The following is an 18304-nucleotide window of genomic DNA, read 5'->3' on the forward strand; positions in this document are numbered from 1 at the left end:
GTACGGATCCTTGCCTGGATCTTTTGCATATATATTCAACTAGACTTGTAAACGGATCGGATTCGGCTCGGATACATCAGTATCCGAATTCGAATAGCAAATCCGCTATCCGAATCTGGAAAAAAATTTAGAGAAGACATCCGAATTCAAATCCGAAACTTTATCGGATATCTGATAATAATCCGGTCCTATAACCTATCCGATTATTGATTGATAATTGTCACTTTTTTATATTTTTTATTAAATTTCTAATTCCGATTACTGAATACCGCTATCCGAATCCGATTACCAGTATCCGAATACAATTATCATCAATTTTTAAAGAAAAAAATGTTAAATGCTTTACTCTATCCGATAAATTTTTATCTGGATATTATCCAATCCGATAAGCAATTATCCGAATCCGATTGCTTAGCGGGCGGATACGGATATTTTCCGGTAAGAAAAATACAGGATACGGATACCATTAAACGAATATGAATACGAATTTGGACTTCCGAATTTGGACTATCTATTTACATATCTATATTCAACCAAATTGCACGAGGAAAACGACAACACTAAAATAAATTATGAGATAGTGTCTGACTATTAGAGAGAGTGTCAATGTCAATCTTCTGTAAATAAGCTAATTCTCTTTCTCAGTCATTCTCTGCGTTCATTGATCAATGGAGAAATCGAAATCAGGCTATGGAAGTGATGGGATATACAGATCTCTTCGTCCTCCGGTGTTCATTCCCGATGACCCAAACCTTTCAATGGTTCCTTTCCTATTCAGGAACTCCGATTCTTATTCCGGCGAGCTCGCACTTGCCGACGCCGATACCGGCGAAACCCTCACATTTGCTCAGCTCAAAACCATGGTTGCCAAGGTCGCTCATGGTCTTCTCCATCTAGGCATAAAAAAAGGCGATGTTGTTCTCATCTTCGCTCCTAATTCGATCCAATTCCCTCTCTGTTTCCTCGGCAGTGTTGCAATTGGAGCCATTGCCACCACTGTAAATCCTCTCTACACCACCACAGAGCTCTCCAAGCAGGTCAAAGACTCTCATCCCAAGCTCGTTATCACTGTTCCTCCTCTATGGAACAAGGTCAAGGGCCTGCGTCTGCCGACGGTGATGTTAGGTCCTCTCAATTCCTCGCCGCCGAGTTTCTCCGGCGCCGGCATTTCAACTTTCTCTGAACTTGTCAACATGGAGAAAAATCCCAACTTGGAATTGCCCAAAGCTTCGATCAAACAGACCGATACGGCGGCGCTCTTGTACTCCTCCGGCACTACTGGGACGAGTAAAGGCGTCATTCTTACTCACCGGAACTTCATCTCTACTTCTGTCATTGTCACAGCGGACCAGAATTTCTTCGGCGATGATCATAAGATATCTCTCTGCTTTCTTCCGATGTTTCATGTATTTGGGCTCTCCGTCATTGTTTTTGCCCAGTTGCAGAAGGGCAAGATGGTGGTCTCTGTCGGGAAATTCGATTTGGAAAAGGTTTTGAGAGCAGTGGAGAAGTATAGGGTGACCAATATGTATGTTGTTCCACCAGTCATGATTGCTCTGGCCAAGCAAAATTTGGTCAGGAAATACGATCTCTCCTCTCTCAAGCGCATTGCTTCTGGTGCAGCTCCTTTGAGCAAGAAAATAATGGACGAGTGTTCCATGAACTTGCCCCACACCACTGTTTTTCAGGTAGTACATTTGCGAATTCCCATTCAATTTGCGAATCTTGAAATTCTTTAGGATTGCTGCATTTTACTCTAATCAAGAACATAGGATTCTGATCGGAATGAATAGAAAAGCCTAAAACTGAAGATCAGAGACGATTCGCCACCGATTTTAGAATGAAAATTCTATTTTGATATGAGTTTCTGATGTGATCTTTGAACAGGGTTATGGGTTGACTGAATCATGTGGAGCTGCAGCACTAGAGAACCCAAATATAGGAACTCGCCATTCTGGTTCATCTGGGCATCTTGTTTCAGGAGTTGAAGCAAAAATAGTTAGCATGGACACACTGAAGCCTCTTCCTCCCAATCAATTAGGGGAAGTATGGATCCGAGGACCAAATATAATGCAAGGTATTGTGTTGAAGCCTCTTCTTGTGCGTTTTAATATTAGCTTCATTTCTTCAGAAATCCACTCATTTTCAATGGTAACTTTACGAAAACCTTCAGGTTATTTCAACAATCCTGAAGCCACTAAGGCAGCATTAGATGATCAAGGTTGGTTACATACTGGAGATCTTGGATACTTCGATGAAGAAGGCGGGTTATTTGTTGTTGATAGGATAAAAGAACTCATCAAGTGTAAAGGGTTTCAGGTGAGATCTATTCTATTACTTCCTCTACTCATTTTAAGCTGTAATCAAAAGGCATTGCAAAAGAACTTATGAAAATTATGCATACGTGTTTTTGTTCTTGATTATATCTTTGATTCTGTTAGGTTGCACCAGCTGAGCTTGAAGGAATTCTTCTTACGCACCCGGGGATATTAGATGCTGCGGTTATCCCGTAAGTTGTAACCATTGATGAATTCTGAAAGATCTGTAAGGATAATTTTATATGGTGATTATTGATAGTGGATATTTTTGTCACTCCATAGATTTCCTGATGCTGAAGCTGGTGAGGTCCCAGTTGCATATGTTGTCCAGAAACCCAAAAGCTCATTAAGCGAGGAAGATGTTCAGAGATTTGTTGCAGAACAGGTAGGGGAAAATATTATACAAGTGACTAGTGCGGTAGTAATTAAATGGCTACAGGTTATTTGGTGGCAATTTAAAAAACCATCACCAATTAAGTAGTACCGGATTCTCACACCTTCTTTCTCTTTCTTTTTCTTTCTTTCTTTCTTTCTTTTTTCTTTTTCTTTCTTTTTTTTGGTACCGGTGCTTTTTTAATATTGTGAAAAACACTTAGGAAATAATGACGTCGAGATGGTCAATCCCGCGACCTCGATTCCGCTGAGGTGTGCGCATGGATCTTTACCACCCAAACAACTGAACCACCACTAATAGGGCACTTTTTGTAGGGTCGCCTTTACCTTCCTGGCTCTATTTTTAGATGATTTGTTAGGTTTTGCTTTGGTGTAGGGGAAAAAACGTTAGGTTGGACCGTTTGGGGAGCACTTGCTGCCCATTAATAACGGTTTCGGGCCGTGCGGTTTGGGTCGGGTTGACTAACGGTTCCGAATTGGTCTACAAACGGTTGGGAAAACACACTGTTTGGAAATAAATGGATCGAGATCTGAAATCATATAGCATTAGATTCTTTTCAAATCTCGTGTTGGGTGTTCATCAAAACTTCTACAAAAAGTAAAAATTATAGAACTAATATACAAAAGAAAGCTAACACTTGATGAATTTTAGAAAGCTAGCACTTGATGAATTTTAGTGTGTTGTATTTGCTTATTCTCCTTTCCCTTTTTGGCTGTAAAAATAGCAAATTAAAGATTTCAAAGAAAACACTGCTAATTTTATAGCCGCTTCTAAATGGTGAAAGCTTTGATAGCTTGTTGTTTGCATATTCCAAAGCAAAACAATAAGAAAACAAAATGGAAACTTAGGGGTTTCTTGCTTTTACTTGAAATTCATTGTATGTATTTATGTATCAATTGGTGTGGTCGGGTTCAAGCGATTTCAGAAAATACATCGCAGCGGGCCCACACGGGCTAGCGGCTAGCCCAAACCACGGGCTGAGGTTGTTTAGCCCAAACACAGCCCATAAGCCGGGGGGCAGTGGGTTATAACGGGCCGGTCACAGTGCGGTTTACCATGTCTTGGGGGCATACATGCAATTAACCATGTCTTGAGATGCTTTTCTTAAATCCCTTGTAGCATATGTTTAATTTGTGTAGTTGGGATTTAAGAGATTTAAGAAAAATACATCTCATGTCGCGCCAATGGCGCGTTAATTGTCCTTGGGAAGCAAAATACTTATTCGCCACAATGCTACCATGTCTTGGAGCTCCAATGGCAACATGTCTTGGGGCTGCAATGCCACCATGCCATGCCCTTAGATCTTTCTTTCATGTACAAAGTATGAATTCAACCATTTACTATCTTACACCAAAATAATAATGATGAACAGAGTTAAATAAAATAAATATGGTAATTTTTATTTAGACCACCTAGTCCTAGGGTTTGACTCATGTCAATTTTAGTTAGGAAAAAAAAAAAAACATTTTTGCATTCTTACCCTTATGATATTTAGAAAAAAAAAAGAAAAAAAAAAGATACATCATATTTGTATGAAATGTTATAATGCTATTTTGATTTTCTTTCTTCAACTTACTCCGATTTTGAATAGAGGTATGCAATATCAATAATTTAGCATTGGAGTAAGCTTTTGACTGATTTTATTACCAGTTGAATAAAGAGAATTAAAAAATTAAAAAAATATTTTGATCATAAAAATGATAGTACGTCCTTAATTGAAGTTTTTGAATTACCATAGGAAAATATTAATTTTTTTTAAATTAAAAATGACTTACACAAAATCTTAGGGAGTCTAAATAAAAATTACCAATAAATAAATAAAGAAAATCTAACACTACTAAAGAATCGCAAGTTATTTTGTTTGCCTATGGAAAAATCTACTCTTAAAGCAAAAAAGAAGTTGGTATTTATAAAGAAAGTAGTTTCCGTTGGAAAGTATAGCCTGCTTAGCACTCTCATATATCTTATTTATTTTCCCTACTTTTGAAGCATCTTACATTTTTCCATCAGACAAACATGGCCTTAATCAAATTTGTTTCCTCTTGCAGGTTGCTCCCTTCAAAAGATTGCGTAAAGTAACATTCACAAGTAGTGTTCCGAAATCAGTCTCTGGAAAAATACTTCGCAGAGAGCTTATCCAGAAAGCCAGATCTAACCTATGAGAGATGTCAATAATGAGAAGAATTTGAGAGTCTCTACATACCACTCAGCTGTAATGTATGGTATAACTATACCAAATGATTTTATTAATAATATTTAAAACAACAGGGAGTAATTAATATATCTTTTTCATTTCAAACCCAGGGAGAGGATTGCTCATATTATCCACATACGAGAAAATCCTAGACATCAAAGTTCAGCATATCTTTAGAGAGGCTAACAATGTGGTAGATGTAAATAAGAGGATTGCAATCTATAATATGTTTTCCAGCAGCATCATTACAAATGATAGTTTCCAAACCATGAGGTAATCCTCCTGAGTCAAATTGTATCTCACTAGGAGTTTGGAGTAACCCTACCAGTAAGTCGGCTTCTTGGTTCAACTCATGGACATGGTGTAAGATGAGGTAGTCCCTGCAACTCCGTTGAAGCGTGCGAATGTTATCAACCAAAGAATTAACATTACCAGGGAACTCTATGGGAACTCAAGATCATAAGAATGGCCTTGCGAGAATTAGAGCGGATTTGAAGTCTCCGAGCACCTCTTTGTAAAGCTAGCTCTAAACCCACATTTATAGGAGTAAGCTCCATAGCTAAAATTCGGTCCTCATGGACAGCACCGGCAGTAGTGAAGATGACAACACCATTGTAGTTCCGCCACAAGCAACTAGTACTCCTCGCATAGACCCATCACAGTCCACACTCAACCAACCAACATCTGGCAGTTTCCATTTCAATACTTTAGGAACCAAAAGTTTCAGATTGACCACAATGCTCTACTTATTAAAAAAGTCTCTATTTCGCGTGTTATCAAGAATAGGCTTAGAGATGCTGGTGAAACGTTCCAATAATCCATAGTAATTTGCCGAATGATGCCAATAATTAATGTTGTGACTATTAAGTTGAAATATACAATGGTTCCTTTCTTCCCACAACCTGTAAATGCAACAGTAGAAGGAGAATTTTCTAATGCTACTAAATAGATCACTGGCAACAAAATGATCCACCGCCCACTACAATTCTTCATGCCAAGAAGCTTTGGGTTGTAAGGAGAAACCATTAAGAGAGAGGACTAACTTCCACACCTCATTTGAGTACACGCAACAAAAAAACAAATGCAATTGAGATTCAGCCTCATCACCCCCAAAGAGCACAAGTTGTGTCAATGGGATTGTTCCACGTTGTGATCATCACCTTGGTGGGTAAACAGCCAAGGGCAGCTAATCAAGCAATAAAGCTAAAGCGAGGGTGGCAATGAGAACCCCAAATAAGACCATGCGAAGGGACATTATTATATCTTTTTCCCATTCCTTATTTTGTGCATATAATTTCCGCCTAGGGTTTTAGGGATACATTGAAGGAAGGTATGGCCATTATCCTTTCCCTTGGCTCAATGATGCATGTTTGATGCCTTGTGTCTTAAGAAGCATAATAAATTCACTCTCCAAAAAAGAAAGGGTTTTCTTCCATACCCTAAGGAAAGTCGTTGCACTGAAATTAACCTTATATTTGGGCCTTGGAGTTGGCCTCTTGGGCTTAAGCCCAAATTAAGGAAATGTGTTTCAAAATTTTACTTATAAAACACATGATGTGAGAACATAAATAATGGTTTCCATTTTAATAATGGGCCACTAATGGATTGGATCAAACCAATCCAAAACCAATAAGTTTTTCATACACAAGCCAATTAGTCTCGAATTGATCTGATTCAAGTCTTAGATTTGAAATCTCTGGATTCATATAATCAAACAGGCCCTAAGAAAGTTGAGTTTGAAAATAAGAAAAATTTTCTTGAGATTCTTAATTTATAAATCCTCATTAAATCCCTTACAAATGGTTCCTCTTTTCGTGGCACCATTCACGTTTGACATGCTTTTTGTATTAGGTTTTTATCATTTTTTTTTCCATTGAATTCTTGGTACCTTTACATTTTATTTTATTTTTTTAATTACAAATTAAAAAATCAAATCAAATAAGTAAAGAGAATTTTCAGAGAATTATCCCCTACAATCCTAAGAAAATCATAAATTATAAATAAATAAATAAAAGATTGCAAAATCAAATGAAGAAAGGAAATTTTCACACACTGATTTCATGAAAATCACAAATTAGAGATCACCAATCAGAAAATGAAAGAAAAAAAAACCCAATCTAAACTTGCTTTTATTTAGAGATCATAAATAGTTACTTTCATATTGTAAACTAGAAAATCTCTATTATAGGAGTATCCTTCAAAATTTCTTAAAAAAGATATATAGAATATCTTTGTATATTCTTTTCTTCCCTCCATGATCTTTGCTTTTATTTTTATTATCAAAATCTTACCATCTCCCAAATAGTTTCTCACCAGTTACCAAAAAAATTCATGTCGTGTTCTCCTTTCCTATTATTATACTGTTTGGCCTTTTTTTTTTATTATTTCTCTTTCTATTCAAAGATCTAAAATATTTTAGTTATTAAAACTGCTACCAAACCTTGATGCTTGATATTCAAAATGCTTGATATTCAAAATAGCAAGCAGTGCCTTAAATCTTATCATTCTAATCCAATACCTCTTTATTTTCAATTCCTAGCAAAGATATATTATCCAATAATAATCTTACAATTGCTATACAAGTAGAAAGTCATAACTCGAGAAAAAAATAGCTTTGAATTTGGCCTTGTTTCTTGCTCTATGATAGTCCTAAATTCGGACCGGTTTGATACCTGAAAAATTATAGTTGTTTGAGGAGAGCTCTTCTAATGTCTTGTATGATCTTCATCGTCTTCATTATTTAGTTTTTCAAGGTTCCTGTGATCCATGGAGCCCATTCGGAAACTGAATTGGTTGAAGAATGGTTTTAGAAAATGAAGGTTGGAGATCATTGGTTGTATGCTGTGTCATTACAGTCACAAAGTTGAGTCAAATTTGCTTTTTAAACAAATTGAAAAAGAAAAAAAAAAAGGCTTTTTGCTTGTTTGGCATTTTCAATTATAGTTTGATGTCTTCCCTTGTAGTGAGTTTTTTCCTAATTTTTTTTTTTTGCAGAGACTAAATGCATGTTATGTAAGAAGTGAGAATTTCCTATGTGATTAGTAGCTATATGGTTACTTTCAAAGCTTTACAGAGACAATTTCAAAGGTTGCAATATCAAAATCAATATGGTCAGCCAATCCAAATTACTTTTTGGGTTGCTACCACCCTTTGCGTGGATGTTGTTTCTAAGCATGCAATCATGTTAGTATTTTACTTCATCTAAGAGTGGCTATAAGACTAAAATTGGAATTTCAAGAGATCTATTTAGTATTATACTTCTTCTTCCTTCCATAACAGGTATTTTGTTTAGATGACCTAATCGAACTCTTGCTATGAAGAGTACTATAGGTGAGGTATGGTTGGAACCCTAATCTTCGACTTTATTTCACCCTTTCTTGAATTTTACGGTTTGTGGGGCCTCATTACTTTTAATTCAACATTATGGAGTTAGGATGTGTAGATTACAACTCATCAAGGTCATATATGAGGCTTTGAAGCTTTAACAAAGTGAGGATACAATTTGCATTTGATATTTATTAATATTAACTACATGAATTGTAGGTGGATATGGCCTATGCTTCGTTTATTGAAAGATTTCAATGGTTACTACTGAATTGAAGAAGTATGACCTCACAACAGCAAGTTACATGAAGAATCCTTTAAACCACAAGCTACGGCATATTTTGAACCATGAGTTATAAAAGAAAGTCATTTTTTCCTTGATAGGCTTGCCTTGTAGATTATTTATTTATTTTTGTTTCTTTCTATAACTTTTTTCCTTCTTTTGATGGCAGGTTTGATTATTTTATTGGTGTACTTTTCCAGGAAAGATCTAACGAATTGGGCAAGATATACATACAACAACTTAAATATCTATGATAGTAATTAGTAAGTGCTTACTTGCTAATGTTGGTTGATTATGACTGTCATATGTGAATTCTTGTGTAGAAGGAAAACATTTCTACTTTTCTTATTGTAATTAGCAAAGGAGAATGATGGTTAATGTTTCAAAGGAAAATTTTATAATTCTTTAGAATTACAACAAAAAAAACAGATATTTTCCTATTAAATAACCAACTTGCTACACTAAATGCGGAAGATTGATGTACGTAGAAGATGGCATAATAACAATAAAAGGTGAAGTTAGATTCACCATGAAACAACCCCCAGTAATAAAATTTTCATAAGGATGGCTGAATCTTTTACCAAACTACATGGTAATTGGTAAGTGGTAATTATTTTAATAGATTAAGTTTAGCTAAAGATATAAAATAAATTTCAAATTATTGACAATTGATAATGGAATTAAGTAGAATATTGTTGGATTACTAGAGGCATGACTCCATTAGAAGTTGTTTATGAGTTTCTTTTGGGAGATAGAGGTTATTTACAGTTATCAACTATGAAAAATTAGGATCCATGCATATAAGGATCTTTATTTATTTTTTATTTTTTAGGCTTTAAATACAAGACACATATAGCAATATTTTGGCATATTATCAGTATTATAAATACATAAAATTTGACATAATTATCAATTATTATCATACATTGATCAAATAACGATTTTCTAACCTAAAAATTTAAATTTCAAAGTGTGTTAGTTTCATTTTTAGAGATTATTATACTCTAAAAGTTGATGACAACAAATAGTACCATTCTAGGTGTGTACATGTAGCAAACAATTTTCTACATTGTCGCTGAAAAACCCACTTGGTTAAAAAATATTCAATATCTCTGTTTGTTGCACATGTTTAAAAATATATGGGATCATGTGCAATTTGTAAAACCAAATACCTAATCACATGAACTTCTGGTGAATAACATATGTATGCAACCCTACATGCCATAAGTTTCGAAATTATAAAACCTTCAAATACAATAAAACAAATAAGAATACTAACAAAGACACACCTGACACTCAATACATGTAGAACTGACATAGGATTCCCTTAGCTGTAGACCAATTGATCAACAACCAATTAAAAGAGTAGAAAGAACGACGTGCATTTGCACGTGTGAGTTCTAACTATAAATATACATATATAATTTATTTTTTATATTTTATTTTGGGTACAAGGTGATTTCATTCCAAACGGCGAGAAAAACAAAACGGTTCTTGGAAACAGAGCTCCATTAACCATTGATCGGTTGAAGGACAAGATGTCTTGCTTGCCAAGGACACAACCAAACTAGCTAGACCATCTGCAATAGAGTTAGCAGATCTAGATCGATACATAAACCATAGATCAGGACTTAAACTTATAATAGGCACATAATATCCTCTACAATGGGAGCTACATCCAAAGGATAGGGGAAGTTCCTATCATTGATGGAGTCCACCAACGAGGAGGCATCCACTTCAAAGATCACATCCTGCATCTTCAAATCCATCGCAGCTTTAACACCCTTGCGCAGCGCTCAGGCCTCACCTAGAAAAATTGAAGGACAGTTGACAGGATCAACAATAGCAAAGATGGGTTCCCTACATGATCTCTCAAAACGATACTGATGCCACCTACATGAGAGTCTTCATGGAATGAAAAGTCAGAGTTGATCTTGGTGACCTAAGGCGGAGGGGGTATCCAGCATTGATATCTAACATTACCACTGCCCTCAACAACATTTCTCCCACGTTGATTTGGCTCGATGGCTTAAGGTACTCATTAAAAGCTCGCTGAGCATTGCAAACACCACATTTGACTCTAGCTTCTCCCCTTTAAAGATCAAACTGTTTCTAGCAGTCCACAGAGCGCAACATACAAAGCAAAACAAGCCAAAGCTTTCCTTTCTAACCCTCTTATCCTGAAAATGCCAATTCCTCCAACCACATAAGACCTGTTGAATTGAAGGTTGTGACTGAAAGGGAATGAGGTGAGAAAGACCAATCCCAAACCAATAGGCTCTAGAGTAGTCACACCTAAATAAAATGTGATCTATTGAGTCCTCCTCAAACTCACTACGCCTGCAAAGAGTATTAACCGGAACCTGTCTTTTAGCCAAATTCACCCATGTAGGAAGCCCCTCTACAGCAACCTTCCACATAAAATTTCTGATCTTAGGGAAGCATTTACCATTCCAGATCAACTTCCATATTTGAGAATCCATTTCCTTCCATTTTTGCCTTCTCAAAGAGGATGCTTCAGAGTGCTCCAGGAAGTCTCTTCTATTACACAACAAGTGATAAGCCCCTTTGACTGAGAAGATTCCATTTTTATTGGCCCCCATCCAACTGAGTCCACCACAAGCAGGGATTTAAGCTGAAGCTTGAGAATGGCCTCAGCCTCCAAAGAAGAGAACAATTGGTAAACCACCTCCCTCTTCCACCTATGAGAGTTTGAGTCAATGAGATTAGCAACCCAATGTATGTTGCTTGGGGGAATGAATCTGAAAATCTGGGAGGCTGAGGACACAATTAGAATCCCATATGAGCGTATTACAACAATCCCCAATGTAATGAACAAGTCTCATTTCCAAGACATCTCTACCCTTCAAGATACTATGCCATGCCTAGGATGCATTTCTTCCTTTTCTTGCCTCAAGAAAGGATCTGTAAGGGAAATAGATGGCCATCATAAATTGGGCCTACAAGGAATGAGGGTTGCTCCATAGTCGTCAAGCTACTTTGGATAGTAAGGCTCGATTGTGGAAATCTGGGTCTCGGAACCCAATCCACCTTTTTCCTTCGACATACACATCCTCGTTCAAGAGATCCAATGCATTTTCTTCTTGTTCTCTTTTTTGCCCCAGTATAAGTATGTTAAATTTTTCATCACTTCATTATGTAGACTGGCTGGGAGAGCAAAGTGAGACCCTGCATAAGTAGACATAGAAGACACCACAGATTTGATTAAGGTCTCCTTACCCGCTAGAGATAAAAGTTGGTGTCTTCAACCTTGCACCTTCCTGACCACCTTGTCCCTTGCTTCCTTAAACAAAATAGATTTCAAAACTCCAAAATCTGCAGGCAGACCCAAGTATTTGGACCGATATATATAGAAGCTTATGGTTTTATTATCAAAATTTGCATGGTCAGGAGCATTTCATTTTGAAGATGGATGGAATCATCTGACATGCTGACATAAAAAGCTGCTGAGCATACACACAATTTGCATATCCAACACTTTTTCAGTTCTTTTGTTAATCTAAAAGAAAAAGGTGGAGGCAATTTAGAGACATGAAAATATCTGCACAGTTTGCCCAAGTTCCTGCTTCACTTTCTCTTTATTCTTACTGATCTGCAACCATTTCTGAGATTCCGGGAACAAGGAAGAAAGCTTTGTTGGAGTATCAGCTAGAGAAGGTACTAGTAAACAGCTAGAAGATGCTTATATTTTGAGGATTTAAGTCAGAAATAGTAAGTAAAAAAGCTGGGTAAAATGTCTCTTCTGCTGGAGAACAACATTTTCATTGCTTCTTAGCTGTATTTGGCCTTTAGAAAGTGACTCTTCATCGTGTCCCCCACAAACCTTTATGATTTCATGTCTGTTTCTGCAATTGCTTTTACTTGTACATGTTAAAAGATAGAACTGGAGCACCAATGTTCTTCAAGGCCTTCCCCTCATCTCCAGAGAGAAAGATGCTCTATCTCCCCTACCCTACTCACTTGCCCATTTTAAGCTCTGCACAGGATTGCAGAAGTTCCCTGTCATCTTTTATCTTTTATCCACCAAAGTTCTTCAAGGCCTTCCCCTCATCCCCAGAGATAAAGATGCTCTATCTCCCCTACCCTACTCACTTGCCCATTTTAAGCTCTGTACAGGATTGCAGAAGTTCCCTTTCATCTTTTATTTATTATCCACCAAAGTGATTGAAATGTTTTTGGGAGTTTATAGTCCCACATCCGTTTCTTTTATCCACATCTGATTTCGGGAGTTTATTTACTGCTTGCATTTTCCATTGGATTATAAAGTTTGCATCAGCTTGAATCATCCATATATATACACTAATACACCCTACTGATATTGAACTAGAAACTCATACTCTTTGAATCATGATCCCAAATAGTTAACTGGGGGTACTACCAGTTTCTTTGTGTTAGCAGAAAGATATGAAGCATCTGAAGTTCTGAATTATGGTCAGAAGTACTCCAAGAAAACTTTATTAGTAATCTTTGTTCTGGTAATTGAGATAATACCTAGTATGGAACCTTCAAGGTTTAATTTTGACACCCAAAAAAGGTCCATGCATATGTTTGAGATTCATAGGATTTAATTATATACTCCAGAAAATGGCTTGTCTGGTACTTACGTCGATCAATTTATGTGCAATTTTCCTTTTGCACAAACTCTTTAAGCAGAATCACAATTTGCATCTCAAAATCACTTAAAAGTCTCTATCAAGAATGAAACTTCATTTGCACCTCAAGATATGTAGGTTAAAGCTAGGTTTTTCATCTCGACTAGGTAGATGCTGGTTCGTGACCAAGACAAGAAGTTAGGTGTGTTTCCACCTTTGCCCAGCCCTAATGATTCCTCAAGCTTTGATCTTACCCACTCTCTATCTCTCTCTTTGCATGATTGAGCATTTTTCAGCACATGCATGGGCCAATGCCTGCTTCTTCAATTATCGTTCCACTGGTTGTTGACTTGAAATGGGCTCTTCTAGATATATAGAGAAGGTCTCAAAACCACTACCTTTTTTCCTCTTTGGATTAGCAAAACAACAATTTTGGAGTGTTCAAGCACATATATTATAGTTCACGAGCACATCAGATGTTGCACCCAGAAAGCAAAAACATGGCACAAGGTTTTCATGCTTGAATGGAAAGGTTGTTTAAAGTTTCATTCATTATACTCTGTGAGTCGTGAGGATCACCACTTGAATGGGACCTACTATGTTAAAGGTGATTTCTTTTCCAACTAGGAGGAATAAAGTGACATACCAAAGGACTTGTTTGGTTGAGTTCTGCGGTGTTGCACAGATTGAAATCAGATTCGAATCAATCAGACTTGGACAGAAGTACAGAACCCTGGAAGTTGAAATCAAGAAGAAGAACAAGAAGAAAGACTGGGTTTGTGATTTTCCTCATGAAAATTTGAATTTTAGATCTTGTCACAGAAACATAGAATCTCACAACCTGATTATTTGTTATTTATTTATTTTTATCTAAAGCTATTGGAAGTGACGTATAAAGAAAGCCTAATAGACCATTTGCTATTGTTGGAGGTGACCCATCAAGCCCAAGTCGTCATCTTCCTCAAAGGCCCTGTTTTCTTCTTTCCTTCTCTCATCAGAGAAACAACTGTTAGCTAGAGATGGACTATGATGAGTTGAATATTGCCTATTGGTATTAGTATTACTGCTCATCCAAAAAGGAGGTGAATAATTTAGTATGGCCGGAGTGGTTGAGAGAGAGAGCTATGGGTTGATCATCGCATAAGCTAGAAAGAAATATTCGAGGGTATTTATTTGGCATAATAGTCAGTGGACCACTGTCATAACCTAAGATTAAAGCATTCAAGCAATCTGTAAGTAAAAATTATTAGGGTAAGGTAGTATAGAAAAATTGTCTATCTAGACTCTGCGTGCGTAGAAGCCTTCAGCACTAGGTTCGCCACATTTTTGTACATATGGTTGTTATGATGATGTCGCAGGTCTAGCCAAAAAATTGATACTAACCTGCAAAATTAAAAAACTTAATCCAGTTCAGGGCTAATTTGACCAAGGGCTACTCGATGCGCAAGCAACAATACCAGACAACGGATCAGGTTAGGGTCGTGGGTCTAGTGCATGATTGCTAGCTGGACTTGCACTAATTTTATTGTCAAAAATACTTTATATGATGAGGACAATTGGATGGTGATGAGCAATGCTAACCAGGCCATCTCCAAGGAAAGCTAATTTGGTAACCTCCCCTAAACTATAAACCCTGAACTCTTACAATGGGTATAAATACCTAAGACTAAGGCCAAGCAATGGTACACACTCCAAACCCTCAAATTCTCTAATACTTCATTGTGATTCCACATCTTTTCATTGTTGCTCATTGCCTAACTTTACCATCAGAGGTGGCCCGTTGTTTATCCTGATCAGCATGTTTTGACGTTTATTTGTGGTTCTTAGTAGATTCTAGGTCTACCTCAAAATCAATTCATTATGATCTTACTGTAACCCAATTAATAGGAGGGTTTGACCAGCGATCCAATAATGTTTTGTATTTCTTCTTTTTATTTATTCAGTTTGTTCATATTTATCACGATGGTTTCGTTATGACCTAGTGATGGTAAGTTCGTGATGTGAATCAGATTTGCCATATAGTGAGGGTATACGAAGGTTTGGATGCTCGGCCGCTCGGGTGTAAAGGGAAAACATCTAAGCAAATTTAATGTGTTGGAAATGACAAGGTATTTTTGAAAATAAAGAAATATCGTTTGAGATACTCAAGACAACTTATCAATGGCTTGATGTCAAAAACTTCCACATAAGTAGCATCTAGGGAGTTAATTTTCTGCACAGTTTTATCCCAACATTTTTTGCAAAGAGACTATTTGGATATGTTAATCTTTGGCTATCTACCAACCATTGCACCAAGATCCGTCCTTTTTTATGGGTTAAATAGAAACTGAAGATGACTTATATGTTTTTTTTTCTTTTTTTTTTTAACTTTTATGACTTTCAAATAGAAGTGTTGTAAAAGTATAATTCATGTAGCCAAGCCATTTGTATGGGATAAAATAGAGTTGTAGTTGTATCTATGATAATGCTTGCTCCAAGAGATATCTTTGTTTTCCACTAAATAGGAAAACCCACTAAAAAGATTTATAAATTTTGAGGGAAGGAATCATTTTTCACCCTTTGAGAACAAAATGATTTCAACTTTATTTTCAAACCAAACAAATTATTAAAACTTGAAAGAAAAGACTATGTGATCCGACAGCATATGTTACACCATCATATTCTCTCCCCTCCTTTCTCTCCTCCATTGAAACCAAACTTGATTTCTTTTTTCACTTTCACTCCACTTAGTCACTATGCTATCCTCCACCATAAACATAACCTGGGGAACAAAAATTCAAATCCCAACTCCCAAACAGTGACATAGAGGGGTGACTAGGGACCTAGAGAGGTAGAGAGCAGTTAAACTCAGTTTGGCTAGCTTATAGAGAAATGTGTCACTACTCTATACATAGTTGTAGCTGATAGCCTCTTTGAAGTACAGGAGAGAATTTTGTTTTCTCATTTTCCAACTCTAGAAAGTGAAAGCTTTCTCACCTTTCAAGTGTCTTTATTTTGGCACTATTGCTTTCCCAGTTTCCCTCTCCATGTGTCCAACCAAAATGGGTTTGCAAATCTTAAAGTTTTAAGTCTCAAGTAATGCAATTTTTTCATTGTTTTATTCCCTTCTTTACAGCAGAAATCTGTAGTTAACATTAGAAAAACAAAAGATAAAAGAAGAGATTCGAATCGTATTTGTTAATAATCCAGTTTTTTAGATAAAGAATGAGATCAGAAAATTAATAAGAATGAACAGGACAAAAAGATCATGGGCCTTTTCTCTTTCTCTTTTTCTTTCTCTGTACATTTTAATAGAAGATCACAGGTGGTTAGAACTTAGAACTCACTCACAACTTTACTTCCTCCACTACCACCAAATCACATAATCATTCATCATTAAAGGTAGCACAATCTTTTTGTCATTAGCATTCCACCCACTCTGTGTTTGTGTTTATGTGTGAGAGAGAGAGAGAGAGAGAGAGAGCAAAGAGGAAAAAAAGAGTCAACTTTAATAATATATCAAAGGAATATTGTATTCCCATGTCTTTTAATTATTTTTTTCAAACTTCCATATCAATTGACTGTATACAGATGTAAATATCAATTATGTTGTAAATATAATTGAAGTGTCATTAAACTGTGGCTTTAAATAAAAATATAAATGAAATCTTCATTATCTATAAACTTGAATATACTAACATTGAGCAGCAATTAATGGAATTTAAACAATTCCCAATTCCTTCAAAACCCTAATTTTATTTTGTTTTTTTTTTTTTAATATATAACAAATCTTGGAGAGTGATGCCCATAAGGGGAGAGGAGAAAAGGTGTGATGGGCCATGGAGGGGAAGATACCATGTGAAGAGCAAGTGGTTGTCTGCCTGTGAGAAAGCCCTAATGTTTCTGCATTGGAAGCAACTGAGAGTAGAAGTTAAGCTTGACAAAGCAAGCCCTAATGAGATCCAGCGAAAGTGGGGCTTGCATTTGGTTTGCTTTTTGAAAATTAAAAATGGATGATAACAAGAATTAGTTCTTGATCCTGGCCCAGAGAAGGAAAAAAACAGATGTTTGGTGAGCCAATGCAAATCAGGGTAGTTGCAGAGGTCAAATGGAGCCCAAGTTTTGTTGAATAACTAGAACTGACCCACCCCCTCTATCATGTATTCAGTAGCTTGATCTTCCTCCACAATTGTAGAAAAACAGAATGAAAAGAACCCTCCAATAATTTAGGATGGTTAAAGATAGAAAAATAAATGTATTTTTTAGTAAAGTTGTTGAAAATAAATAGTAGTTTATTTATTTATTTATTTATTTTTATCCTATGAGGATGAAAATCTTGTTATTTCAAAATGAATTGTATGATTCTAATTTCTTTCCGCAAAAGCATAGGATTTTTTTTTCCATTCAAAATAAGTGGTGAAACCTCTATTTTGAGAGATCAATTGTTGTGAAATATCGTTTTTACATGTTTTTATGTTGAGAATCAGTTCTTTTTGCGGTAAGATATTTGATAAACTTATTCTAGAAATATTTCCAAATGGGTTTGTAGTATAAAAATCTAGTTTTCAAGCAAGGTAATAGGGTTTGCGATTGCTTTGTGTCGCCGTGTCGATGGCTGGCGACACCATCGACACGGCGACATATCGCTATATGTCGTGTGACATTTGGAGGGGTGTCAATGAAAATTTGAACCCCAGTTTCAAGGAGTATTTGAAGTCATTTTAGTCTATTTTGTTGTGTAACCTAACTTGAGGCCAATAAACACACTGAAAGCATTATTTTGACCTAAAATATCGCATAAATTAATGTTTCTAATCGACACATGCCAAATTGTATGCGAGTGAAATTAGAAGTTTGGAAAACTCGCAAATTTGCATGATATCCCACTTGAGCGATAACGAAGCAAGATGTATTCATAAATGTTAAAAATTGAAGCAAAATATGGTTAGAATGTAAGAAATAAGAAAGAGAAGCGACATTGGCGACATTGGCGACATATTGGTGATACATCGTCAACATATCAACAATATTGGCGACATATCGGAAATATATGGATTAAGTTGTTTCAATTTGTGATTCCGTGTCGCCTATGAGCGACATGGCGATATTTTGCCATGTGTCAGCGATATATTACTAACACATTGAACATTGCTTTCATCGTTGAAATTATTTTATCAAGTTTTTGTTCTCCCTTGAAAA

At 36.2% G+C, this 18304-nt stretch overlaps 1 protein-coding gene across 1 annotated transcript; it reads left to right on the plus strand.

The window, feature by feature from the left end:
- Positions 1 to 634: 634 nt before the first annotated feature.
- Positions 635 to 5137, plus strand: LOC149023802 (putative CoA ligase CCL7). The gene is made up of 6 exons (XM_089144292.1): positions 635 to 1688; positions 1888 to 2077; positions 2174 to 2319; positions 2442 to 2509; positions 2601 to 2703; positions 4761 to 5137. Exons 1-6 carry the CDS (start codon positions 669 to 671, stop codon positions 4872 to 4874), a joined length of 1641 nt encoding a protein of 546 aa, XP_089000418.1. The 5' UTR covers positions 635 to 668; the 3' UTR covers positions 4875 to 5137.
- Positions 5138 to 18304: the final 13167 nt, after the last annotated feature.

This window comes from Hakea prostrata, chromosome 2, assembly GCF_041222555.1.
Source record: "Hakea prostrata isolate BN-2017 chromosome 2, UWA_Hpros_2, whole genome shotgun sequence".
Taxonomy (NCBI): Eukaryota; Viridiplantae; Streptophyta; class Magnoliopsida; order Proteales; family Proteaceae; genus Hakea; species Hakea prostrata.

Excerpts from the sequence above, each read along its gene's own strand:
- LOC149023802 (XM_089144292.1), top strand. The coding sequence starts at position 669 with ATGGAGAAATCGAAATCAGGCTATGGAAGTGATGGGATATACAGATCT. Across the intron at positions 2,320-2,441 it reads TCAAGTGTAAAGGGTTTCAG|GTTGCACCAGCTGAGCTTGA; the intron begins GTGAGATCTATT and ends TGATTCTGTTAG. Across the intron at positions 2,704-4,760 it reads AGAGATTTGTTGCAGAACAG|GTTGCTCCCTTCAAAAGATT; the intron begins GTAGGGGAAAAT and ends TTCCTCTTGCAG.